At 39.5% G+C, this 26,941-nt stretch overlaps 3 protein-coding genes across 4 annotated transcripts; 1 reads left to right on the top strand and 2 right to left on the bottom strand.

The window, feature by feature from the left end:
• Positions 1-3,149: 3,149 nt before the first annotated feature.
• LOC137103584 (PH and SEC7 domain-containing protein 2) lies at positions 3,150-15,856 on the bottom strand. Of its 2 annotated transcripts, XM_067484069.1 has the most exons (17): positions 15,549-15,856; positions 15,269-15,301; positions 13,228-13,904; positions 12,793-12,874; positions 12,343-12,661; positions 11,242-12,234; positions 9,001-9,081; positions 8,791-8,903; positions 8,637-8,695; positions 8,422-8,511; positions 8,276-8,319; positions 7,974-8,146; positions 7,781-7,851; positions 7,538-7,680; positions 7,300-7,444; positions 6,028-6,174; positions 3,150-5,940 (listed from the first exon to the last, which is right to left on the bottom strand). In XM_067484069.1, exons 3-17 carry the CDS (start codon positions 13,747-13,749, stop codon positions 5,653-5,655), a joined length of 3,270 nt encoding a protein of 1,089 aa, XP_067340170.1. In that variant the 5' UTR covers positions 13,750-13,904; positions 15,269-15,301; positions 15,549-15,856; the 3' UTR covers positions 3,150-5,652. The 2 variants fall into 2 exon arrangements, with proteins under 2 accessions (XP_067340170.1, XP_067340169.1); XM_067484068.1 differs by lacking the exon at positions 15,269-15,301.
• Positions 15,857-16,924: 1,068 nt separating this feature from the next.
• Positions 16,925-20,444, top strand: LOC137103585 (zinc finger protein 431). Its single transcript, XM_067484070.1, has 2 exons — positions 16,925-17,250; positions 17,510-20,444. Exons 1-2 carry the CDS (start codon positions 17,052-17,054, stop codon positions 19,129-19,131), a joined length of 1,821 nt encoding a protein of 606 aa, XP_067340171.1. The 5' UTR covers positions 16,925-17,051; the 3' UTR covers positions 19,132-20,444.
• Positions 20,445-21,951: 1,507 nt separating this feature from the next.
• Positions 21,952-24,136, bottom strand: hcar2 (hydroxycarboxylic acid receptor 2-). Its single transcript, XM_067484071.1, has one exon. It carries the CDS (start codon positions 24,112-24,114, stop codon positions 23,266-23,268), a length of 849 nt encoding a protein of 282 aa, XP_067340172.1. The 5' UTR covers positions 24,115-24,136; the 3' UTR covers positions 21,952-23,265.
• Positions 24,137-26,941: the final 2,805 nt, after the last annotated feature.

Raw genomic sequence — 26,941 nt, 5'->3', positions numbered from 1 at the left:
GAGCTGCAGAACACATCATTGTTTTAAACTGTGAATGGCAACGCTGCTGTGTCAGACCATCCCAGTTCAGGCTTTTTTGTGGCCCTCAAGAAATCCCAGATTGTGCAAGTGAACCCATCACCTTGTTTATTAGTTGCTCTGGACAAAGCTGATTAAAGGCTGATTATTCTGATGATTTTCCTTTAAAAATCATCTTGTCTCTCATAAAAATTTTAGAGCTCTTTCCAGTTTGACATTCTCCTGTGTGCATTTCTCTGTGTTGATACCAACGTCTAATTGTTATTTAGCTTTTAACAAGAGTTCAGTGGAGCATCAGCTGTCGGGACCAAAGTGGTGGACATCTCTATTCAAGTGTTTGTATAAAGACACTTTACCATCATGGCCCAGAATAAATGCCCTAGTACACCTGAGCAGACTTCAAATAACAACTTCTTCAAATTTCAAGATGCTATCTAATCTCCTCCACCTTCAACCATAATGCACCTGGAACAAATGTAGCAGTCAAACAGAGTGCGGTGCTCAAACAGAGGCTGTTTCTGTGTAGCAACATCGGGAAGGAAACACAGCTGCCCTGTGTCAGACCAGTCTATTAAACCAAACACAGGGCCTGAAGGCAGGAAGCTACTATTGACTGGGAGACATCAAGGAAAACGCACCTTTCAAAGCACACACACACTGAACAATATGCACACACCGAGGTGGATAAAATCTGCCAGGTATCAGGTACTGCCCTGAGGGAAAGGGCTGACCTGCAGAGGCCGGGGGAGTCAAACACACAGCTGACAAATGACTAATTCAAACATCACATGTGCATCTCGATTATACCGATTTATCCTCGACCTGCTTGCAGCAGATTAAATATTACTCAGTAAAGATGGAGGAGATTAGTTCACAAACATTCTTGCTCTGCTCTACATGTTCTATTAACCCATGAAGTGCCAACTTTAACCCGTCAGGTATGTTTGTCCTGCATCTGAAAAGCCACTGAGTTTGTGCCTGAGGAGTGTTGTCACAGGCAGGAGTGTGTGTGGAAGAGGAGAGGGCAAAATGAGGTCATGCGTTGAAACACCCTTAAGCAAGGCACTTGCCTTTACTCTTTCAATAAGAGGCTCCTTTTCTACAAAGGTCAGCATTACTAAAAGCTCCATGAAGAGCCAGTTATGGTGAAACCTAAAGAGTGATTCATGTTTGGAATGGCAAATAAAATGGATGTCTGGGTTTGAGTCTGGTCATGAGGAAAGCTGCACTAATGAGAACTGTCTTGGAGAAAAAAGGCACTGAAGATGTTTGTTTTCGGTGCTTCGAAATATCGAGTTACCACAATGGAAGAACATCAGATCCACTGAAAAGGAAAATTACACTGATATAACAAACCAAACAAATTGACTGTTTTTGGGGTTTTTTTGACAGTCAGAAAGTACAAAAGTGGATGTTGGATAAGAGCAGGAGAGTATAAGAGTGGACTGAATGTCCGAATGAAAGAGACAAATGGAGTCTAGTGCAAACTCTAAATCCATGAAAGGACCACAGAGAGACTTCAAGGGCCCTGGATGGAAGAGCCGCGACAACAGCAGCAGTCAAGAGCAAAGAATAGAGACAGAGAAAGAGAGGAGGGGGCGGACACCAAGGAGGACACAAAAATGGTTATTTTTTTCTAACAGCCAGACTGGGGGAAGTTATGAGTTAACGCAGATAAGAGATAAAAAGTAACAAGTAGAGCGTGCGAGGCGTCAGGAGCAGATGGAGAATGCGCGTCGGGAGGAGCATTGTGGACAGGATGAACGTGAGAGTCTGTAGTACAGTTTATGTTTGCTGGCAGTGTTCGCAGGTGTTTGTGGCTTATGTTTACCAAGTATTTCAGGGCCAATGTGGATATTAAACAATTTTCAAAGCAACAATGTGTTTGAGATAGAAGGGAAAAATGCAAAAGTGCAAAAGGTGACCTTCAGTGTTGTGTCTTTTTTTTTTTGTAGCTTATGCTGGACAAGCCCCTAATGATCACAACTTGAGCTCTTGCCTTTTTAATTACCCATCCAGGCCTGACTGAGTCGCACAAAGCTTTAGAATGGGGTGGCGCAGACGGAACAAAAACAGCCGGATTCCTTGGGAAAGATGCCCTCTGAACCCAGCAGCTAATGCAGCCCCTGCTGCTCCAGCCGGTCATTATTGTTGAAGAGGCAGAGAAAGATGGCACTCCAAAACAAGGCCACCACCACCATCGCTGAAGTCATGGTCCACAGGCCATGTGAGAAGAGCTTACGGTCAAGAGCTCCGCTGTGACGCCAGCACCAAACAAGCATCTTCAGTGCAGATTGTATCACATTATTTAATATTTCAACTCAATGTGGAAAACAAGGGCGGCTAATGGCTGCCTCTTGCTGTAAGGTTTCGTCACAGGCCTGAGAGCATGTAGGTTAGCCGAAATGGCGTGTTGGGCCTCCCCTTCTGCCCCTCTGAAGGTACTATGATGGCCCCAGGCCCCTGTCACTCATGTGGCCCATCAGTCACCTTCATCTTCAGAATCTGACTTTATCTTAATGAGCTGTTGTTGTTCCTGTGAATGAATAGAGACTGTTTCCATTCAGAAGACAACAAGATGAGTATTATCACGTTAACTATGCAACACAGTTGATCAGTCTGATCTCTGTCTGTCCAGGAGAAAGAAATTTGCGGTCAAGGACCTTCAGGTCTAAATAAATGTTTGGCGCCTTGATGCAACTGGGACTTCCAGACAGGATGGTGTGCCCCTATGTGTATTGTCTGTGCTCTTCATTGCGTTTACTATTGTCACATCACATTCCTGTGTGAGGAACATGTGTGTTTCTGTGTGTAACTGTTGATTATGTGTGTGTGAGAGAGAGTGTGTTTGCAGGTCAGGGGGAGCTTAATTCTAGATATCCTGCTCTTATTGTTGACCGCCACAGGTCGACTGATGCTCAACATGTCAGGCTGAAAGAGGACAAAATGAGGCCCGTGCCACTAAAAACACACACACATAAAGACACACACACCCACTGGCTCCACTAGTACACATCCAGTGGTCTGTTCCACATATGAGTTTAGGGTAATCAAAGTTTTGTGATCCCAAATAAAAAATTCCACACTTTTCTTTTGGATTTTTTGGACATTGATTCCACATTCAACCATCATTTTGAAAAGCACAAACGGCCATATTTTATTCACAATAGAATATAAACAACATATCAGATGTTAAAATTAAGAGATTTTACCATTTAATGCAAACATATTGGAAGAGGGGCAACAAAGGCTGGAAAAGTAATTGCCACAAATAAAAAACAAATAAAGGAGCATTTGACAACTAACTAGGTTAATTGGCAGCAGGTCAGTAACATGTTTTCAGAAAAATGTTCCTCATTGTAAAATTGCAAAGACTTTGAAGATCCCACCAGCACAGTATATAATATCATCAAAAGATTCAGAGAATCAGGAGGAAGCTCTGTGAGCAAGGGACAAGAGCAAAGGTCAAAACTTGATGCATTTGATCTTCAGGGCTTCAGGCCTGATTCTCTACTGGACATCACTGCATGGGGTCAAGAAAACTTCCAGAAACCACTGTCTGTGAACACAGTTCGCTGTGCAATTTACAAATGTAAGTTAAAGCTGTATCATGCAAAGAAGAAGCCATATGTGAACACGACTGGGAAACGCCGCCGTGTTTTCTGGGCCTAAGCTCATTTAAAATGGTCTCAGGCAAAATGGAAAACTGTTCTGTGGTCAGATGAATCAAAATTTTATATTCCTTTAGGAAACCATGGACACCATTCACTGCGGACTAAAAAGAAGAGGGACCATCCAGCTTTTTATCAGCGGACAGTTTAAAAGCCTGCATCTCTGATGGTATGGGCATCAGTGCCCATGGCTAGGGCAGCTTACACAACTGGAAAGGCATCATCAATGCTGAAAAGTACATAGAGGATTTAGAGCAACATATGTTCCCATCCAGACAATGTCTCTTTCAGTGAAGGCCTTGGATATTTTAGCAACATACTGCATCCATCACAACAGCATGGCTACGCAGGAGAAGAGTCCGGGTGCTGAACTGGCCTGCCTGCAGTCCAGACCTTTCACCAACAGAAAATATTTGGTGCATCATAAAACAAAAAATCCAGCAACCAAAGCCCAGGATGGTTTAGCAACTAGAATCCTGCATCAGACAAGAATGGGACAACATTCCTCCCCTAAAACTTTAAAAACTGGTCTCCTCACTTTCCAGACATTTACAAAAGAGGGGATCCTACACAATGGTAAACATCACCCTGTTCCAACTTTTTTGAGATGTGTTGCACACATCAATATCAAAATGTTAATATTTTCCATGAAATGTAAAACATTTCTCAGTTTCATCATGTGATATGTTGTTTATGTTCTATTGTGAATAAAATATGGTTGATGAGTAAATCGTTGCATTCTGTTTTTATTTAAGTTTTACACATCTTCCCATCTTTTTTGAATTGGGGTTGTATTTTAAATGAGATTTGTGTGATCACCTAACACTACATTTATGTTAATTCTGGTGCAGATTTAATGAACAGGTCCACCTTTGTTAGGAAAATGGACAACAAAAATGTACTTACAGTGGTATCAGTATTCTGATCTCCTTTTGCATTTTACAGTATTAAAATCACTGTGCACCAAGGGAACACTCAAACCTCATCAGACTTTATGGCTTGGTTTTTGTGAGAGCTTGCAGTGTATACTCATGTCTGTGTTTCATTAATATATGTCTTGTTGAGTTGATTTGCCAGAGGAATTTAGAGCAAAAGAAGAAAGATTTTTAAAAACATTTTATATTATTTAGTTGAAAAGCTAACCTTTCACATGTCTCATTATATTTTTACATACATTTCAAGCGTAATCCTTCTTCCTTTTTGTCAGTGTCACATCTTGGTATAAAAAAAACATTTCTTTATCTCATCCTTCAGTTTGTAAATCGCAAAGCAATACCAAAGTGAATTTTTTGTAGCTAAATTCAAAGGCAATTTTTTAAAACTTACAGACACAGTAACATTTAACACCAGACTCACCTACGTTGGATGTTAGGGACAAATAACATTTTTATTTTTCCGCAAAGAGAAAATGTATGTAACATTTTTGAAGTGAATTCTTCATATGAACAAAATATTCACTGACAAGTCATCAAGAAAAGTGCAATTTTGATACTTTAAAAACAACTTAAATAGTAAGCAGCACATTTTCGCCGCTGCGTTTGATCAGAGATGTCCTGGACTACAGCACCCTCTTGTGGTTTACATTTGAAAAGGCACATTTTTTCCAACACGTGTACCACACAACAAATTAAACCAATTTCTAGCGTCTGTAGCCGTAGACCAAAAATATAAAACTAAATAAATTAGGTCCAGACATTCTGAGTAACTGAACAAATGAATCAAGGCTCCCTTTCTATCTCAGAGCACTAAAGAGTGAGGGATTCCCTGAGGTTTATTTTTGTGAAAGTGCAGAAGAAAAAATAAAAGCGAATAAAATGTGAAAAGGCAGATTTCCTATAAGGCTTTTTCTCTGCTCAGTTTTTTCCACAAATTATAAAATACTCTGTCAGCTTGCAGTGCAATGTACAAATCTGCATTTGTAAGGGCAATAATAAAACCAGTCATGTTATCAAGTAAAAACCTTTCAGGCCTCTTTGTTCCAACGAGGAATGATAGCCTTGCGATATGTCCTCCTTTCAGAGATATTACGTTTGACTTTGATCACTGTCGGATGAGCCACCTCCAGCTCAAGAGAGGGACTGGAGTGGGATTTTTTCAGGCTGCCTTCCTCCTCTTCCTCCTCCTCAAAATTATCTGCACAAATGGCTTTATCAAAGAGGTTTAGCTCTGCTGGGCTCAACACAACGATGTCTGTCTTTGCCACACTCTTCCAGGCCTCCAGCATCTGGATATAGATCTCATAGCGACTCATCTGCAGGGTTTGGAAAAGGGACACAGGGTCACTTATTAGTTTTTTACACTTACGTCCACATACTTTCACATACAGCACTTCCTCTACCTCATGCTGCAGGTACTCTGCTCTGACGCGTTGTTCCTCCAGCTCCTTGGCTTTGGCTTTTCTTCCCTCTGGAGCAGTTTCCTGCAGGTATGACAAGTCTGCCTTAAATGACTCGAGCATTCCTCCATGAGACTGAAGCTGACGCTCCTGCAAAGGGATTTTCACAGATAAGCTTTTATCCACTGGTTTAACAACCTTTAACCGCATAAAAGCTCCACCTTTAACAACAACATCCTTTGACTCTAATTTTTCTTTTACTATTGCTTAAAAATCTTTTTTTTTTGTGGAGTAGTTGTAGCAGATAGAGAGAGAGAGAGAGAGAGAGAGAGAGAGAGAGAGAGAGAGAGAGAGAGAGAGAACTTGCATTTCTACTTGAGTATTAAGTACTGTGTTTAACATTTTGCTAGAAGTTGTGCAGCTGCAGACTTCTCAGAGCGGCCATGTTGACCCTTGTCCTTCATGACACCGGTATTAATGTTGTGACTGAGCGGTATATATACAATATTAGATGAATTGCCTTTCTGTTTGTAATGTTTATCTGTCTGAAGTGTGTAAAATAAACAAACACAAAAGTTTCTAAAGTGATATAGCTGTCTAGAGTATCACACATTGTAGCTCTCTACTGATCAAAGGTACCCTATCGATTTTTTTCACCTCTGCCCCTCAAGCCCACCACGGGTATTGCTTGTACTTTATTTGGTTTTGTATGACCAGTGGCCTATGGAGGGTAATGTTGGTTACCTTTGTTGGAAAATGCTGTAAATTAGTTTTAGCTAGCTATTTCACTCATCACTCAATTTTCTCTCTACTTTTGTTATGTCACATTAGCATTTATCAGTATCCACGGTGACAACTCGTTCAGCAAAAGTTAACTTTTGTATCACTTTAATACGACAAAAGAGACGATTAGAATGGTATTAGTTTCCCTGTTATTATAGTGAAAAGCAAAACGGAACCAATTTTGATATCAAGAAATTAATGTAAGCAGCTGTATTTTAGGGTCAGAACTAATTTTTACTTTTCCTAATAGAAAATAATTAGTCATAACACAATAAGGGTTTTATACTATACTATACTATAATAAGTTGATAAAAAGTTGTATATAGTCATGAATGTCAGTCAGTCAGTTGAACATTTTTACTTCATTGATACACATTATACAACCGAGCAAAACTAAAACTCTAAAAAAACAAAATTAAAAACAGCAAAAAAATAGTAATTTTTTTGTAGGAATTAGAAAAAAATCAAAGCCTTCAGAAAATAAAAGTGTACCAGAGTGTGTGCAGACTGCGAGGCAGGGAGGATGGGCCTGAAGAACTTCCTTTGAGAGCCAACGGCAGAGGGAAATGGAGGCGAGGAGTGAAGAGCTGAGACCAGGTTAATTCGGCTTATCCATGAATTCATCTCTGCTTTGGATCTGAGAGGGCAACAAAAAGTGTTCTGACACTGACTGCAACACTTGTTGATACAAATACAAATACATGTGGATTGCAGCTGTACAGTAACTTACGAGGCCTGGAAGAGAAAAACCCTCCAATCCGCAGTCTGCAAACGGAAGACGTGCGGCTTCTTGGTGTAATTAGCTGCCTGCTCAGCCAGAGAGTGATGCACACTTACCACCTCTTCATTAATTGGCTGATTCCTGTAATCATCCTGACACACAAATAACATGGAAAATTACAGAAATCTATTTATAACCACAGATGATGCAATTTGATATTTACATAATGAAACCAGGAAGTGAGTTACTGACCTTCTGTAAGTATAGTACCATTCCTCGCAGCACTCCATAAAAAGTCTTCCAACCTCTTTTCCCCCATGGAGCTGCAAGACAGAAACATTCAGAGAGTGTGTGACAATTGGTAACAACAGCAAAGTCCTCCATGATAAATAACAGATACAGGTGACAAACAGTCAATCCATTTTTGCTTTTGTGTGTCACTCACTGCGTTTGCCATCAATGTCGGCATGGAGCTTCCTTTGGAGGAATCCCTGTTTGACTACTAAGGCTGTTTTGTCATGAGGAACATCCAGGAAGGGGTTGGCTTTAGAGCGTAGGGGTACCTCATCAGTAGTATCTTCTTCCATCAGCACAGAGCTCTTCAGCTCGGCGTCATCACTTCAAAATAAAAAATGATTATATGTGATATTATACTGAATATATTAGAGATATGGTCAAGGAAGAGTCAATGACAGAGATCAGAGAAGAATCAACTGGCAAGTAAGAATTTGAATACAGTCCACTTACACAGCCCACTGCAGTGGTTCATTCTTAATTGAATTGTAAAAACTCTAAAATGTAGATGGAGAAGAAAAAAGTTAATTACATTTTCATCAAAAACAACTTGTTTTCATTTTATAAACTGTTTCGTCAAAACTTTAAACAAGCATTACTTTCAGGAGATCCTTGCTGAAGTTTTCGCCATCATTCATCCCATCCAGATTGGAAACAAATTTGGAAGATGACATGGGCTTTCCTCCATGCTGTTAATACACATACAACCATCACAACTACATTTCTCACAGAGATCTGCTCATAATACATTACTATATCAAAACTAAATTTATGATCATATCATTCATCTCTTTTAGTCATAAATGTTTCCCACCTGTCCATGCAAGTCAGTGTTGAGAAGCATTAAAGCACATGTCAGAGCCAACGCTGCACCTGAGAATATGAAATAACTGCATTAGTGACGTCTGTCATTTGTCAGTGCCGTGTCTCTGAGAATGAATCACAAATATCACGCTGCTGACACACACCTGAAGAGGAGAAGGAGTCGGGGTTGCACTGATGAAAGCGGCAGGTGAAGTGCTGAAGCACACGCTCTCTCTCTTGGGTCTCTCCTATCAGAATTACCACTTTCAGAAACGATCTGATAGAGAGAAAGCAAAATGAAATAAAAAGATTATGATATGTTTCATGAGTTTATGTTTTATGAACTTGTTTAGTTCCATCTTCAAAATTCTTACCTTAGGGCATGATCCAGGCTTTGGCCAGTGAAGTCAAAGAATTTAAGATATTCCTCTCCAACAGCATGACTGAAGTTATTACTGAACATAGAAAGGAAACACTGTTAATGTTATTATTTTATCAAAAACCACATAATCTATTTCACTGTCCAAATTGTTTAAGTAACTTCTAGAAAGTTCCCATGATGGTGGAACGAGCTACCAAACTCTGCACGCTCAGCAAACTTACTCCCGAAATTCAATAAACTGCTGAAAACAGAACTCTTCCATAGCTTCTTATGCATTTAAACCTTTCCTTTTAACTTCCGTTCCGCTTTTTTTTTAACTTGCATCTCATGAAATGTAAACACTTTTCTGATAGGAGTTTGCTTTGATGTTTTTTTCTTGACTTAGATTTTTGCTTGCCTTGTACATCACTTGTAAGTCGCTTTGGATATAAGCGTCTGCTAAAATGACTAAATGTAAATTGTAGAAAGAAATTAATATATTTAGCAACATTCAATCTGGCTAATCACTGTAATCTCACTATTCTCATTTTGCTTTACCTGAGTGCAGACGTAGATGTAGCTAACATGCAACCGATGAAAGCAGTGGTTTGGCCATTATGTAACAGCTTTAAACAGTTTTTTAGAAAATGTTTGTTATTCTTTACCTCTACTGCCTTAATCCTTCACCATGTCTCATTACTCACTTGTATTTGCCACCTCTTACCAATGATAATGATGACACCCAGTTGTATGTCCCACTTTGTCACAAACATCTAACCAATCTGGATTTCCGAAACTGCTGTACTGTTGCCATCAAACACCGAATTGCTTTCAATTTTCGGTTTTACTCACATGAACTACCAAAGAAATCTAGAAAATCCTGTTATTCCATTTAACCAAAATGTAAACTTTAAGACCAGGAAGGAACTGTATTTAAACTGTATCAAACCATCATGCCATAAATAGCCAAAAGCCAGATGACAGCAGTCTCAGCTTTAACATTTAATCTTGCTATAGCAATGCACAGGTGTACTGCAGAACACTGATCGCCTAGCAGTAATGCTGGCTCTGGTCAGTGGTGAAACAGGCTTTAAACCAAACATGCAGCAACAGCATCTTTCATTAGACACTCCATCTCTTGGAATTTGTTACTGATTTGTAGCTGAGATGCTCCTGATTACATCACTTGTTTTTTTTTTTTTTTTAGAAAACGCCTCTAAAGCCAAAGACAACAACATGTAACTTTTTTCATAGACTAAACAGCTCTTTTTGTGACAAGTCAACTGATCTTACAAGCGAGTGTTTACGTGGAATAAATGACAGAGTTCTCTATGGAAAAGAGAGTTTCACACAGTCTTTGAAGAGGTGAAGTTGTTGTATATCTACTGTACATGAATCATTGTAAATTTGACGTAATACAAGTCAGATTTTCCAGAAGTTTAAAGAAAAACAGCCTTAAAATATCTTGTCAAATATATATCTTAATTACATCTGACAAATGCTTGGCCCTAAATCATGTAAAATCTTGGTTATCTATAAATTTAGGTTCTTTAGTTGAACTGATATTGTTCCTATGGTTGGCATATGTGCTGTGTGATTTGAGAGAAGTGGAAAGTAAGTCTTTTTGTTTTTCAAATAAAAATGAATGATAAATAAAGACCCGTTACTTTTTAACTTAAATTTCCATGAAATAGCTTGACAACACAAGCTTGTTTAATTGTGATGTGTTAAAGTTACTACTTTTGTTTTAAAATTCTGAAAAAGTAAAGTGCTTAATTTGTCATTATACATATAAAGTGTACAATGAAATTGCGTCAGATTGTCAGATGAAGGTTTAGTCCTGAGCACGCCGCCGCTATACCTGACGTCATCCCTAACAGACGTTATTAGCGAAGAAAAAGAAGATATCTGAGTTCACTATTAAAATATACTTAATTTTGCTAGATAATGAAGATCTAATTATGAAAGTAACTTCTCTATTTATGGAGAAGTGTATATAAAGTTTTTTTTCAATGTATAATATCTTGGAATTCGTTCAGCCATGTAATATCAATATAAATTATCCACAGCCAGTTCTCTGATGACACACTATTCAGTGATACTGTCCTTGACTTTAACACACATCTGAACATGCTGACTTCTATATCAAAACAAAACCATCTGCTTCTGGCCAGCTATTTAGCTGCAGTGTTCGTAATACTATCACAATTCAGTTATAAAGAAAGATTTAAAGAAATACTTAATATATGCTTACTCTTTGTCTAAGTGCTTCACTACATTGACACGTTGGATCCCATCCAACTTATACAGCCGTTCAGCCAGGCGGCAGGCCATCTGTCTGTCCACCTCACCTCCATTCATGTGAAGTACAGCTGTCGCAGGTGGGCTGGCTTCATCTGCTTTTGCCAGAACTGTTTGTACATCTCCATCCTCTCCTGCAACTTCAGCTTGATCTGATTTTTCAACCTTTTCGTCCCCCTTAGTAAACCCCTCTGTCTGCTGTGTGACCTCTGGCTCAAATGTCTTCTCTGGTCGCACTAGCTGCTCGGACCGAGTTGACACATCAGCCGTTTCCAGTGGCTGCTCATTCTGCTCTGTTAGTGTCTCCATCTGTCCTTGGTGCTCTACATCTTCGGGTTCTCCAGCTTCAAAACAAGCTCCTCTCTCCTCTGACTCGTCTACTGTCTCTGGAGTTTCAGGATGTATAGATTGCTCATTCAGTTCCACCTGTGGCAATTGATCCAGATGTTGCGACAGCTCTAACACCCCAGAGCCTTCAGAGTATTGTTCCTCTATTTGGTGTGACACTTCTGTTTGGATCTGCTCTGACTCCTTGAACATTTCAAGCTGCTCGAACACAGAGTTTCCAGGTTGTGGTGACATTTCTCTGTCCTGCAAATTCATTTGATCACAATCTTGTTTCTCTAAACAATTTGTCATCTCCAGTATCTCTTGTGAGTGTTCTGTTCTCTCTGTGTCCTCAGCTGCTTGTATTGATGTGTCTTCTTTGTCATCCACAGTCTCGGACTGTTCAGGATGCATGTTCTGATTTACATCTATACACATTTCTGGGTTGTCACTTTGACCTGTGGGATCTTCATCTAACTGTTCTAATATGTCAGTGTCCTGTTCACTTCCTGAATGCAGACTTTCTTCTGGAAGCTCTGATTGTAGCACATGAATTAGTTTATCTGGATTTATAGTAAGTCCAGCGTTGTTTATTTGTAGTGGCTCACCAGAAACATCCCTACAAAGAGTTGTGAAAACATGTAATGTAGTTAATGTTATAACAGCAAGACTATAATGTTAGAACACACTTCCTGTTCCCCTTTCCCTATTACTCAATGATACTTACTCATCACAAAGACAACTTTCCACAGCCCTGGGGACACTGGTCACACTCTGTTCCTCTTCTACTTCATGTCCCTCCTTGCTTCGATCTTCATTCTCAACGCCATTTGCTGAAGTTAGCTCTTTCTCTGAGTTTCCTTCTTCAGTCAGCAGTATGCAAGGCTCCTCCTGTTCCTCTTCTAGTTTTAAATCTACAAAACTGTTTGCCTCATCATCTGAGTCTTCACTCTCCTCGAGAGAATTAATTAAGTCCAAAGTTTTAACAGGCTCTGATGTTACTGAGCTTCCCTCCTCTTCTTCTAAATCTGTGCAAAGTGGAATTTCTGGAAGATTAAGCAGAAATGGGTGAACATGCAGTTAGGCCAGAACCCAAGTGAAATTTAAATACCCTAGGCCATTAATATTGTTTGCTATTTTAGACCGAGATAAAGGTGTTACTTTGAGTAATACATACCATTTTTACAGTATAACAGCTCGAGTGTTGAGTCTTCCTCTTCCTGTGTCGTCGGTTCTTGCACATCTGCAGCATCACATGGCTGGAAATTGCAACACAGGCCACCGATTGTGAGCATGAGTGTGAGAAAAACTTCTGATCGCTTAAGGGTTCGTGAGTGGGAAAGTTTACTCGGAGCCACATCTAACCAACATTATGTCTGTTTTATTCCCCCCAAGTCTGCTTAACTACAGTAACCCAAACACGTGTATCTAAAAGAGATATAGCCTGAGGCAATGAGGGAAGTGTGTCAAGCCCAAGCTGATGCAAGATGCTATTAGCGACACATGAAACTATATCTTAAAGGCGTCAACAGAGAAAACAGACAAAATTCCTAGTTATAGTAGCATGACCACATCACACCTTTTTATGAATTTCTAATAATAAAGTACCTACCTTAGATCCGTTTTCTGTGCCTTCTAAATCCGAATTGCGAAGCTGTGACCTAAACCCATCTTGTTCCTCTCTGTCCGCCAGTATGAAAAGCTCAGCATTACCATCTGCACATGAATGAAGTGGGAGGGAGGTGGGGGTTAGACTCATCACGCCACACGATTTCAGCTCACTGGCCAAGCTGCTGTCAGTCATAAGTGAAGGCGTCTCTTCACCAAGCATGTCCCACTGCACTGTGGCAAAGGAAAGTGCACTGTTGCAGGACACGGGGTGTACTGGCCATATTACTTGCTCCCACTGTTCTTGTTCTGCCTCCTCAGGAATCTCCCCTACTGCATGTGGAAAGAGAAAAAGTTGATCTGTCCCATGTGGCTGGTTTATCTGCATCCCTGGCTCACCCAAACCAATGATCTCCTGTTCTTCATTGATGTACTGGTGGTTCACAGAGATCCAGTCTTGCTGAGGCTGTAGAAGGACTGAAACAGTATTTTCTGGTGGAGAGGAGCACAAGTTTTCCTCCTCCATTGGCGTCTCAGCTCTGTTGTTGAGGTTTTGGTGGGTTTTGGTGGAAGTTGTAGCTGCAAATGTTGTCTTGCTACAAAAAGTCTTCCTATGCTAGTCGAAGGATGCTCATTTTGTGTAGGTGTCTAAATATTAAAGCCTTAAGCATGATCACTGATCTGTGAGAAAAGAAAACAAATTCATTAATTTTTAAAAATATTCAACCACACCCACCACTTAACGCAACAAGAAATGTTTCCTTTTAATGTAGGTTGGGGAATATGTTTCTCAAAAACTCTCACGTTGCATGAAAACAAAGCAAAAGAGTTCTGTTAAATGTCACATTTAAAAAAACCTTTTAGAGAACCTGACTAAGAGGACCATCTGATTACTGACATTAATGCCTTTCATACACTCTACTATGTTGGTTGTACTTTAGAGAGATGCATTCACTTATCTTTACAGTGGCCCTTTATTCTATATAGATCTGTGTAAGAAAAAAATAAAAATTAACACAAAATAGTCTATACACCACCTGCACATCAGCATAATCCAGTTTGAAAACCGTTTTGTTCTGGTTTTTGGATGATCCTATTCCTATATAAAATATAATATCATTGCATGGTATAGCATATAGTAAATGGAGTGCCACTGGCTTTAAGTGAAATGTCATAAAAGCACATTTGTACTTCCTGACCACAGACACAGAAAATCAGTCATGCAAGAGACAGAGAGGTAGAGGTGCATAGTGTGGATTAAGCTGAGAGGGAGGGGGTGGGGTTGAGGGGCTGTTTCTAGTGAGCAGTTTAACCGTCTGTTGTGTTTATCATTTTATCACCACACTGTGCTATAATCCTGGCTGATGGATAAAACTGTGTTAGAAAGAAGTTTAAGCTTGTAGTGGCGGCATGCTCTTGATACAAACCACGGGCGTTTCTCCTAACGAGGCCAGAAACAAAACATTGACAATGTCTCATCCTTATTTGTGCTGTCGCAGGGGGTGGACAGTAAAAATATCACTCAGCGAAGCTTATACTTTTTTCCAACTTTAACATTTGATTTGAACTCAAGTTTATCCATCCCTACATGTCTGTGTGAAAGTTTCATTCTATAAAGTCTGTGCTTGTCTTCATTATTCTATTCATAACATGCAACCAACATCCGGGACAGATCGTGGCCACATTTCCTGTGTGGGTGCTAACTTCTCAGTTCCTGTCGAGGTGCAACAAGTGCTTCAGCACAAAGATTTAAAAAAAAAAAAATCATCTGTGAACAACTATACTGTGCATGTATTAGACTGACAATTTGACTAAATTTCAAAATAATTTAAACCATTACTACTTAATCTCTGTGAGTATGACATATTTTGGGCAGCACTGTGGATAATTAAATTCTCTGGAGATTTCTACAATGAAACACTTTTCTACCTCATAAAGGAGAAGAACAACAACAATAAATAAAAGCATACTTTCCAACAAATGTAATATTACTTAGACAAATTGCAGCCCACTCTAAGAGGAAAATGTCTAGAGAAGTTACTTACAATATATAGGAAGTTTATACAGCACATCACAATCTAGAGAGAATGGTAAACATATTAAAGGAGAAGTACAAATATAGAACATACCAGAAAGGACTAAATAAATTGAGGAACACAAACATTCGGAGCAAAGTGAAAGGTGTGTAAGTACTTGCATAATACAGTGTCTAGTATGTCATTCATTGCTACCAATGAACATGGCATTGACATAAATTTAAAAATTCTCAAACCTCAAAGAACTTCTCATAAGGAGAACTCTTTTCTACAGTAAAGGATGACTTACCCCCTCCAGGCCCTTTAAAAAACATCATATGATCAGCCGGCATATGAGGTTTTAAGTCAAGTCTTGTGGGAGAGTGAGACCAACCACTGCGTTATACTGGGTTTATACTGCTGTCAAAGAGCTGTGCCTTCACAAATACTCCTCAGTTAGTGTGTCTGAACCTCCTGAGCACAACAAACAAGCCTCACATCCGCCCTCTTTCAGCCAGGCACTCTTTTAGGTTGTGGTGTTGCATAAAAATGCATGCATGTCAGAAGTCCTAGTCTGGATTGGGCCCTCCTTCTTTTTCTTCATGCTTCCTGTCCATTTTAGATACATTACACGTCTGTCTCCTCCCGTTGCGTTCGCCTCTCTACAAATATGGCAGGGGAAAATGTTTTTATTTAGAAAAGTGAAAGAAGGGCAAACAGCAGCAACGAGGAAGAAAAATCACACTGTGATTGGCAAATGACTTAAGAGCTTAGAGACACCTGAGAGGCCCCTGCTTACACCCACTGCCCTGAAGGCATGTAAGCACAAATACCGGTCAGGTGAGAGGAGTGGCTCGTCTTCATTCCTGCATAAAGCACTAGGGATGTAGTAAAACCAGAAATAGTACAGATTCACTGTGCACTGGCTCATTCTGCTGGCTGGATGTCAGACTGTGGGCAGAAAAGCCTGTTTAGTACAGCATTTTTATGGCTTACCTAAAACATCATCACTGCATTCTTTTCAGTAGTAGTAGTAGTAGTAGTAGTAATAGTATCTGCAATTGTTTTAACTATTTTATTTCACCTTTAATTAACACAATAGAAAAGCAACAACTTAACCTACTGTTAAATTGCATTGAGGGAAAACAAACATTTAGCATTTTCATTCAAATTAACGTGTTGCAGTAATAGTTTACCATACAAAGCAACCAATAACATAAGACAATAATGAACATAGTCATATTAGGTTAACGTAGTCAATCTTTACTACTTAAGCATTATTAGCTTTACCTTTCATAGTTTCAAAGTGAACTGTAACGGTTCCATTAGCTAGCATGTTTAGCATTAGCTAAACATTACCGTTAACATTAACTAAGCAGCAGCATAAACTAACGTTTCAGTTTGTGGGAAGCTAAGGTTTTAGTAGCTAATTTAGCAGTTGAAGTAATACCAGTAGTATTAGTCACAGTACAGTAAACTGGTAGTGCTACTGTTGTTTTGCAGTTTTTCTTGCTGTGATGTAAACAACTTTTATCATCGCGGTTATATTATGTTTATAATACTATTCAATCATCAGGCTAATGCTAACGTTAATCTTGTTCAAGGACCCGGCTACACCCCGCCGTACCGACAGAGGCGCTACACGCCTGTAAGCTGTTATCGAAATAAGCCCAGCTTCTCCTCGCCGTCCGCTTCGCCCTTTGTTTGTTCCGCACACGGCAGCAAAGCTGCACACACCCACTCTTTTCAGATACTTTGAACCGTGTACAAACCGTTTGTCGGGCTGTCTGCAGTCGCAGCCGCTCGGTTTATTATGGCTACTTCAAATGCCCTGAAGGTCTTCCTGGAGTCGTCTCTGAATGAGATCTTTAAAGCGACAGTGAGTGATATACTGGACTCAGTGGACCGGACTCTCTCCGAGTACCAGGGGACCATACAGAGGATTGAGTCTGAAAACGAGGGCCTGAAGCGGCTGCTGTTTGCACAGAAGAGCGCAGAATCTGCTGCAAGAGGTACACTTGTCTACATTTAATAAACAACCGAGGTGTTTGTTGTGACAACGATCAGTGGAGCATCATGCAGACGTTGACCGTTTGCCCCGCAGTCTCAGTAAATTGTCTGTGTCTGTTTGGTTTTCGAGACACAATAGTAAATCAAGGGTATCAGAGACAGACGTCAATAAGGCTGGTTTGCCTTCACTTAAAAACAAGGCTGTAGATATGTTTAAGAGCTGCACATTTTTTAAATTATACTGGCTTTGTATTTTCACAGATGCATGTGAACAAGATGCCACAGAAAAGTTTTCAGAGTGGAACACTCATCCCATCGTCTCCGCCCATGGTATGTTCAAGATGTCCATACGCAGCAGTGACAAGAAGAACTGCAGGAGGAGACATAAAGACACGATGACAGAGACTATAACCTCTGCCCCTATCTTCCTCCAGACTAATCATACAGTAGAACAATCATGTCTGAACACATTAGAGGTATGTGTGCCCACACAGAGCCTTGTGTCTATAAAGTCTGAGTCTGGCCTGGATGAATGTGGTGCTATTGACCTTTCTCAGCCTTCATCCCTTCTCAATCTGACAATGAGGCCATTAAAAAACGAAAGCACCGACATTAGCTGTGACAGTCATAATGCATATGCAACTCTGGTGCCATCTTCAGGCCATGAAAATTATCCTAGAGGCACTGACAGTGAAGTAAAAGTCACCATTGTATCGGACAGCTACATGCAGGATGGACAGTTCATTAAGACCGAGGAGGAGGAGAAGCAGAATGGAGTGTTGCAGTATGATGGCAGTGACAGTTTTCTTAAGCAGGACTTGAGATATTACCCTACAGCAATAGAGCCTGAAAAAGCAGGTAGACAGATTGTGGAGCCAGAAGCGGATACACATAATGAGAATGACTCACATGTTGTTCCTGTAGATAAGTTTTTGGAGATTCATGACAACCTTTTGCGCTGTCCCATCTGTCCCAAAACATTTAGTCGAGCAGCATCGCTCAACATCCACATCAAGACTCACAGTAGTGAGAAGGCCCACAGCTGCTGTTACTGTGGTAAACGCTTTGGACGGGCTGATCTCCTCAAATCCCACAAACGTACCCACACAGGAGAAAGGCCCTACAGCTGCAACATGTGCAGTAAAACATACGCCCATCCCAGTCAGCTCAGGATACACAAACGTGCGCACACAGGTGAGAAACCGTATTCCTGCTCGCACTGTGGGAAGCGCTTCAACGAGCATAACCAGCTCAAAGTCCACTTGCGGACTCACACTGGAGAGAGGCCTTACATCTGCCAGGAGTGTGGCAAAACGTTCAGCAATGCAGGGAACTTGCGTATACACGAGAGGATCCACACCGGTGAGAAGCCGTACTGCTGCGCTTATTGTGGGAAAAGGTTTAATGGCTTGGGTGACCTCAAAACTCATTACAGAATTCACACTGGTGAGAGGCCCTATAGCTGCGAGCTGTGTAAGAAAACCTTCAGCCAGGCGGGACACCTCACCATACACATGCGGATGCACACAGGAGAGAGACCGTACAGCTGCAATGAGTGCGGCAAGAAGTTTACGGTTGCCAGCAGCCTTAAACTGCACCAGAGGACTCACACTGGAGAAAAGGAGTACAGCTGCTCGTATTGCAACAAGAGCTTTAGCAGGTCTGGCCATCTGAAGAGACATGAGCTAGTCCACACCAAAGAGAAAGTCTACCTCTGCAGCCACTGTGGAAAGACATACACGGACCAGTCTTCCCTTAAAAAGCACCTGAAGATGCATGCAGCCAAGGAGCAGAAGGAGAATGAGGGAAGCACCAGTGAGGCTGAAACAAACCCAGCCCAACCTTCAGCTTCGGAGACACTTAATTCCCAGTCTACAACCTAATTGAAATGAGATTGTGTTCAGACCAACAACAGGCCTGTTTAAGCTCCCACATTTATTTAAACCAAGACACTCTGTTGGTGCAGAGGGCTCTGGCAAAACTGAACCCTGCAATACTGCATTGTCTTGTAATGCATGATGTTGGTCAATCAATTCCATATATGCACACATTCGTAGTTCTTGTAGATGACTTTGTTACATGAAAATTGTATTTCTACTGTTTATCTCATAATTGTCACAGCGGAAGATAAAATAGTTGGTGCTACAATATCTTTCTATCTGTGAATATTATCAAACACTGTGCAGATTTTAGACACTCAACCATTTACTTTATCTGGACTGACTGTACCACATATTCTTGCCTGTCGGGTACATTAAATAGCTGACCCTCAGCAATGCAGCCCCCTGTGCTGGTATGAAGTTTGGCACTGTGTTATTGTGAGTAAGAAGTTGATCTTTTTGTCATACTACTGTGCCAATGATCCAGTAGGGATTTAATAACAGAAAACTGTGTGTGATGTTTGTGTTACAGTGCAATAGAACCGTTTTCTGATCTTTGATGTGACTTAGATCCAAATATTTAGCTGTACTGTATGCTTTTATCTTAATTGATGAACTCTAATAATCCTTGTAGGTTTCTTTCTCAGAGTATACTGGGACACTAAAAGACCAGTTTGTCACTTGAACTTGCTGTACATTACTGGAAAATTGATAAGGTCTTTATGAAATGCTTTTTTAGAAAAAAAGGAGTGTCTGTCAGAGCATTATTTCAGTTGACCCCACTGAATTGTCTTTTGAGTAATCTCAGGTCCAGGTTTAAGTCTTGACCTTAAGCATCAGTGTAGAAAACGTCTTGCAACTGTAACAAAATAACTGATGTAGATTTTCCATTATACACATATATACACCTAGTAGTGTGAGAGCTGCAGCTCTGTGATTTAATGCTGTATATAGCTTGTCAGCAGTTCGATCCTTTAAACTGACAAGAATGTATTCATGTAATAATGTTACTGTTAATAATATACAGTATCAATTAACAGGCTTTCAATACTAAATCATTTTTTGTGAAGCCACATTGATCAGAAAGACAATTAGTCCTCTAGGTGACTTGTTTCAGGTTGGTCATTCTAATAACAAGAAACAGAATTCTCTTATCATGACAAAACGCATACAAGAGCAACATTTCACGTTGATCACACGGTTACTGTTGTTGCAGCTGATTTATATGCCTTCGTAGCAGTGTTTAGCTTCTAGGACTTTATTGTGACTTATTTTTGTGTGATGTATGTATAATTAAAAAGAAATATTAACTAAAACCGTGTATTATTTTTGATTTTCTTATTATCAGCATCATTTGTCATATTTCTAAATATATTTTTGGTTTGAAACATTGAAAGTCAAATACAACAGTGTACAGACTAGGACCAGGTTGCCTGTGCGTATGAAGTTCCCAGGCTTTATGTACACCTCTAATGCTGAACAACAGCCCGTAGAACTGAAAGATGGCCACGTAAAGTCCTGCAACCTGACCCTGACTGGAGAAATGATGCTGAGGCAGAATGGATTGTCATTGTGTACTGTACTTTAAATACATTTTGACTTCTAGTACACATACACACCTATATTTCATTACAGATTTTTCTGAATTGCTAAAAAACTAAACTGTCAACTTCCAAAATCGATTTATCAAAAGAATAACTTTGTTTTCAAAACCTTTAACAATACTTACCTCATTAGACACTGTTTTCAAATCCATTTCCACTTTTTGTGAAACTTACAACACACCACACATTCTGTTGTGGTGACCCCTGAAGGGACAAGAAGGGACCTGTAGTTGTGTATGTCCTGACAGTGTGTTATCATCTGTTCACAAGTGACAATCGAAAAAGGATCAGGCTAAATATTATGAAGATGCTAACGCGGTGAGGCTTCTACATGCATGTGACCACATCACATTTGATGAAATACCATGATAAATAAAGCATCCAGTATAACGTGAGACAATTTATCTGCTAAACAAACCGAAACACTAATATACACCTAAATCCTGTATTTTTCTAATGAAAAACACAACAGAAGTTTAATGTGATATTAATGACAAAGGAGAGAAAGTGGTGATAGAGGCTTGTCTTACACCTGTCACCTTTCAGAGGTGTATGAAATGTACACCAACCAGCACACAAGCATCCTTCCACTTGGTTAGCATTGGAGGTCCCCCTCCCCATTCATTTATATGTCACCATTGAATTGAATTGCATATAATTATCATGCACATGCCTGTCATGGCATTTTTTGTTAGGCAGAATGACATCATACATCTTTCATGAATGAAATCTGAAGAATTTAGTGCTCAGGGTTAAATCTATTTGGCAGTTTCTGAATTAAATACAAGCTCACAATTTAATATACATATACACTATCTTAGATTATTACAGTTTTTCTGAATTTTATAATACAAAAGGCTATTGTCAGAGCAAAAATTCCAATGCCAAAAGTCAATCTCAAATGTTTACCTATTTTTTCAACATCCAAAATAACCCCTCCTAGTTGGAAACAGTTTTCCATCTGATTCAACTTTACTACAAAGCGCCAAACACATTCATACTGACAAATCACTATGTTCACAGTGGTGCCCTTTAGAAAAGTGTAACAGGTGTTTTCATTCAAACAGTTAATCTTCAGTTAATTTTAAAAAATTTGTTTAATACCAAGTGTAGAAAAGAAGAATGTTGTTGTTTGAGAAGCTGAAACAAGCACATATTTGAAACATAATTACAGTTTTCCCCAATTATAAAAACACATTTCTTGAAACCTCCACCCATTTTCTCAAAACCTTAAACACAAATTCAGAAATTTAATTTACATTCATAAAACTCCAGACTTTTCTATCACCCACTGTATCTATCACCTCAACACCAGATATCGTGTGTTCAAAACCAAACAATGTGTTCAGATCATACACACAGCAAGTAAAAATATATTCACCAGAGCATTTGCTAGACACTATATAAAATATTCTAGGTCAAAGAATCCAGCGCATGTAAGTACAGTAAAAGAAAAGGTTTATTGTAAATACAATTAGGAAGAAATTATCGTAGTCAAAGTGATATCTACATTCAGTACTTTCCTAACAAAAAAGAAAAAAGAAAAGCACATTACTCTACAAGGTAACTATAATTGAGATTCATTTTGTCTTTGTACAGGGTTTCATCCACATCAGCGACAACACTTTAACTTGCCAGGCAACGAGGGGAAAACCCTTTGGTGTGTGCAATCCAGCCTTGACAATACTCCACTGATAAATCATTACAGGCAAGTTCCATTGCCTCCAAATAACTTTCCTTGGTGTAGGGCTCTTGGTCATAGACCTTTCCCCACCACGCAGTGAAAAACTCGTCTATTGGATTCAGGAAGGGGCTATAAGGTGGAAGGAAAACCTTTATTAAGCACAAGTTGTTGGTGAACGAGTCATGTATCAGGGCAAAACAGTGAAGGATCACATTGTCCAAAACTATGTCCTATACAGGATGCTCCACTTCTCACATGAACACTTCCTCTCTGTTTGTTCCTCTCCATTGTAGATGGATACACATGTGCCACCTGTGCAGTCTGAAATGACCTTTATCTTGCCTAATTTGTCATTAGAAACGTGTGTTCAATTTTGACTTGTGTAAAAGTGATGCTGTGTTGGAGTTGTGGTCATATTTGCTGCCAGTGCTTTGCAACAAAAGTGTATCACAATGTGAAATGTGCTTAGTGACTGAGAATGTGTTTAGATTTTAACAAAAAAGACCAGATGAGTTTTTCAAAATATGTCTAAGTACATGAACAGTGTTTATGGTTTGGTCAGAAGAGTGTTTGATTCAAAAAATTAATTTAGGCCACTAAGAATTTGGTTCAGAGAATGGCATTTAGTGTTTTAGCAAATGAAAAACTGTAACATGGCCTAAACCATTAACTTATTTTCTGTGGCTACAACTAATGAATCATTCATTCATCATTTAGGTGCTAGTATCTATGAATTGTGGAGAAATACAAGCAGACAAACAAGAACATGTTTGCAACAAATTAATAAATTAAACACAGCAAACTTACATGTGTCTCTATTGCATGTGGGCTGTGCTGGTCTGACAGCAGCTATGGCAGCTTTTCCTTGGACAGATAGAGCAGAGGCTGAATGCTGCTGCTGAAGTCCATCAAGCCAAAGGCAAAATAGTGAATATAGCACTGAAACACTTCAGGAGAGAAGCAGTCCTGGAACGGGAACAGCGCAACAGGGGGGAAGTAGTTTACCACTATGATGGCAAGGATGATGAGGACCATCTTGAAGGCTCTCTTCTTCACAGGATGCATCTCATCTCTGCTTGGCCCAGACTGACGCAGGACCCAGAGAATCGCAATGTTGCAGTAGACCATGAAGGCAAATGCTGTGAGGATCATTGCTGTGAAGACTTTCTCAAAGTGAGCAATGTTGCCTACACATTTTGCAGCAGCATAGGCCAGAATGATCAGCCAGACCACCATGGCCACGAACGCTCTGTGCTGGCGGTCCTTGAGGATGGTGAAGGTGATGGGGTGTACTACAGCAACATACCGGTCCAGGCAGATGCAAGAAAGGAACAGTGGTGAGGAGTCTTTCATGCCGTAGAAGAAACGCAGGATGTACCAGTTGCTGCTGGTGGAGAGGAAGATGATGTTGGCCAGTTCCAGAGGTGGGATGAGACAAAAGAGTATATCTAACACTGCCAGCTGAAGGATGAAGATATCTGCAGTGGAGGAGTCTCTCTTGTTCTTGTGGATGAGCCACAGCACCATGAAGTTGGCCGGGATACCCAGGAACATGTTAATGAACTGCAGGCTCAGGTACCAAATGAGAACAGCAGGCATGTTTTTACAGCTTTGGTACACTGTCATATCACCAGTGGTCAAGTTTAGGGTTCTGTGGGAGATGAAGAGCAAGGAGGAGTTGATGTATAAAACATCCATGATAGAAAGATCAGAGTGTGAAGTCGTCTGAGGTCATCAGCGAGAGGAACAGAAATCTGTCAGAAGAACGGGACAGATGAGACAGACAGGTACAGTATCGCATTCAGGAGTTAGGAAATATTTTTTATTGCATGAAAAAAATGTATAGTGCAACAGGTTTAACACAGCTTTTAAAAAGCTACATTTGAGGTTGTGGATGAAATAATTACTTATCGGAAACTAGTTTTTGATTCCACAGATTCTGCAGGTCATTAATTAAACTTTACGTTAAGAGGCTAATTAACATTTTAACATCTATTAATTTATCTGTCTCATCCTTGGTATGGTAATGGTATTTGTTCTACACTGAACACACTATTAACGGGCCTGTTAACTAAACATCATAAATCATAACGTCATCCACAAAAGGACACACACATTTCCAAAAAAAAAAAAAAAAAGACAAAGGGTGGAGGTAAATAAGTCATTCCAGAGGTCTTTCTCCATTGTCTGATTCAGGCTAATATTATCTGTGACAACGATAATTGTGGCAGATATCATCCGTTGATGTTAAAAACAGAAGAATTGGATTGAGACAGATTTACTGAAGTCTTATGTGCACATGGTGCATGTAAAAGAAAAAAGCATTTGACATCAAATTATTATAAAAATGATTCATATTTAATGTAAGATTTCTGGGTGGCGAAATACATTCCAATGTTTATTGGGAAATAGGTTAAATATAAACGTCAGATATTTATTACCAACTTGATCGTTTGACAAGTCTACGTTTATTAAGTGAAAAAAAAAAAAATCCTGAAAATGACCTGCCCAACTTCACCAAGAGACAGAAAGAGAAAAATATTAAAGGGACAACTTCAGCAAAACCTTCACAGTCTAGTTTTTAACTGTGAATCTGTCATATTGGTGAATATTATGTTTGACACTAGACAAAGAAAGATAATCAACAGGATTATTTCTAATTATTTGATTAAATATTTGAACATGTAATAGTCAATAATGTCAAACCAAGGCAGCAGTGCTAACCACACCATGCCGCCCTGTAATACATTATTTATAATAATAAATAATTATAATACATTTCTTGTATATTTTAAAAGAGAGGTTGAGCTGAAAAGCCTGATGAGACAGTAAATCATCCGGTAGAAAGGACAGGAACAGCTGTGTGTCGTCAGCATGATCACATGATAGGAAAAGCCATGTGAGTGGATGATGGAACCCAGGGATTTGGTATAGGTGGATAAAAGAGACTTTCAATGTAATTTCCAGGTCATTTTCTTTTTGGAGCAGTCTAAGCATGTTTGGTGGGTTTTCTCGCCTGTTTAAGCAGGAAAATGGGATGGATTTATTATCCATCACTTTTTTCTTCACTTGTTCACAAAGTGCTCAGAGCTTCCTCTAGTAGTTCAGGTTTCAGGGAAGCATCTCTTTGTCTGTGTTCTTTTTAGACAGCTCAGTCTGCAGGAATGCCACCTCCCGGTTTAATTTCTGAGCAGTTCTTTCATCTCTTCAAGCTCTTTTAACAGGAAAGTCTTTACTTAGCAAGGTTTTCTCATTTGCTTATGTGTCTCCACTCTTAAGTTCATGCAGGCTTGAAACAGAAGATCGCTGCCCAGAAGGATTTTCTGCTTGTAAAATGATCTTACACTAACAAAACATTAAAAATGTGCAAGAAAAGCTAATTGATGGATGGAAATATTCAAAAAATCTGAATGAAGATCTGAAATCTTCTTAACTTTAAATTTAGTCAATTTATTCTTGTCAATCAATGAAGTTCTCATCAACATCACACTGAAAGTTTTGCCTCGTCTTGGATCCAGGCTCACAAATACCAACATAGATGAGCATCTTTTATAGAAGGATACAGGCTGATCAACTGTGAACATGTGATTTCCTTTTGCTCGACACAGTTAATTCAACAAAGCTTTGGTTCTCTGAATGACAAGTGGTAACTGTTATAAAAAAGGTTGTGAAGTACTAACATATTTGAGAGAAGAGAAGATGTCTACTGTGCTCAGAAGGTGGTGATCTCAGTTGGATCCCAGTTTAATAAAACACATTTTAGAAATTGAGAAAAAATGGAAAACCTGATCTTGAGAATAAAGTAAATAATTAATCATGCATTTAAACAACAAACAGTAATTTGTTAAAACCTAAATGAATGAATAAATGGAAAATGAATGCTCTTACCTTTATACTTAGTGGTCTTAGGTATAATAAACTGATATAATTTACCCTTAGTGGTCTAAAGTACATCACTGAATCAGCAGGCACATCCAACCTGTTTCCTTTTCGCACCCCTATTTACCTTTATGATGTAGGAAGTACTGTAGCACGACTCTCACAGTTCTTTGTTTGTCCAAGACTGACATGTAAATGTGCAACCTGGCTATAAATAGTGTCCTGCAGATATATACTGCAATATTCTGCCGACAGAATATTTAAGCAGTCAAAACATGGCTACAACTGTAAAATTCATGCTGTACGTGAACAAGTTTATGCAAAATGACACTCACCCGCTCAACAAGATATAGAAGCACCTTTCTAAAGTGAATGTGACTCCTGTGAGGGTCTGTCCCAGTGTGATAATATACGAGTCCTCATCTCAAAATGAATCATAAACATCTTTTGAAAGATGACTTAAGACTTCAGGGATCCTGCTCTGTCTGATCATCCAATCGCAGTATCGAGACAGGGGCGGGGAAGCTGAAGATCTCCCCCTGGATGCGGTGATGTCTTTACAGGCCCCTGTGCATCCATCACCGCTTAAATACTAACAAATTAATTCATTATAAAACAAGGTTAAAGATCAGCAATTGAGTGACAC

The sequence above is a fragment of the Channa argus genome, chromosome 18 (assembly GCF_033026475.1).
Source record: "Channa argus isolate prfri chromosome 18, Channa argus male v1.0, whole genome shotgun sequence".
Lineage (NCBI taxonomy): Eukaryota > Metazoa > Chordata > Actinopteri > Anabantiformes > Channidae > Channa > Channa argus.
This window is presented reverse-complemented; position numbering and strand designations above follow the sequence as displayed.

Excerpts from the sequence above, each read along its gene's own strand:
- hcar2 (XM_067484071.1), bottom strand. The coding sequence starts at position 24,114 with ATGGATGTTTTATACATCAACTCCTCCTTGCTCTTCATCTCCCACAGA.
- LOC137103584 (XM_067484069.1), bottom strand. The coding sequence starts at position 13,749 with ATGGAGGAGGAAAACTTGTGCTCCTCTCCACCAGAAAATACTGTTTCA. Across the intron at positions 8,320-8,421 it reads TCAGCAAGGATCTCCTGAAA|AGTTTTTACAATTCAATTAA; the intron begins GTAATGCTTGTT and ends TCTACATTTTAG. Across the intron at positions 8,147-8,275 it reads GAACCACTGCAGTGGGCTGT|TGATGACGCCGAGCTGAAGA; the intron begins GTAAGTGGACTG and ends TTTATTTTGAAG.
- LOC137103585 (XM_067484070.1), top strand. The coding sequence starts at position 17,052 with ATGGCTACTTCAAATGCCCTGAAGGTCTTCCTGGAGTCGTCTCTGAAT. Across the intron at positions 17,251-17,509 it reads CGCAGAATCTGCTGCAAGAG|ATGCATGTGAACAAGATGCC; the intron begins GTACACTTGTCT and ends GTATTTTCACAG.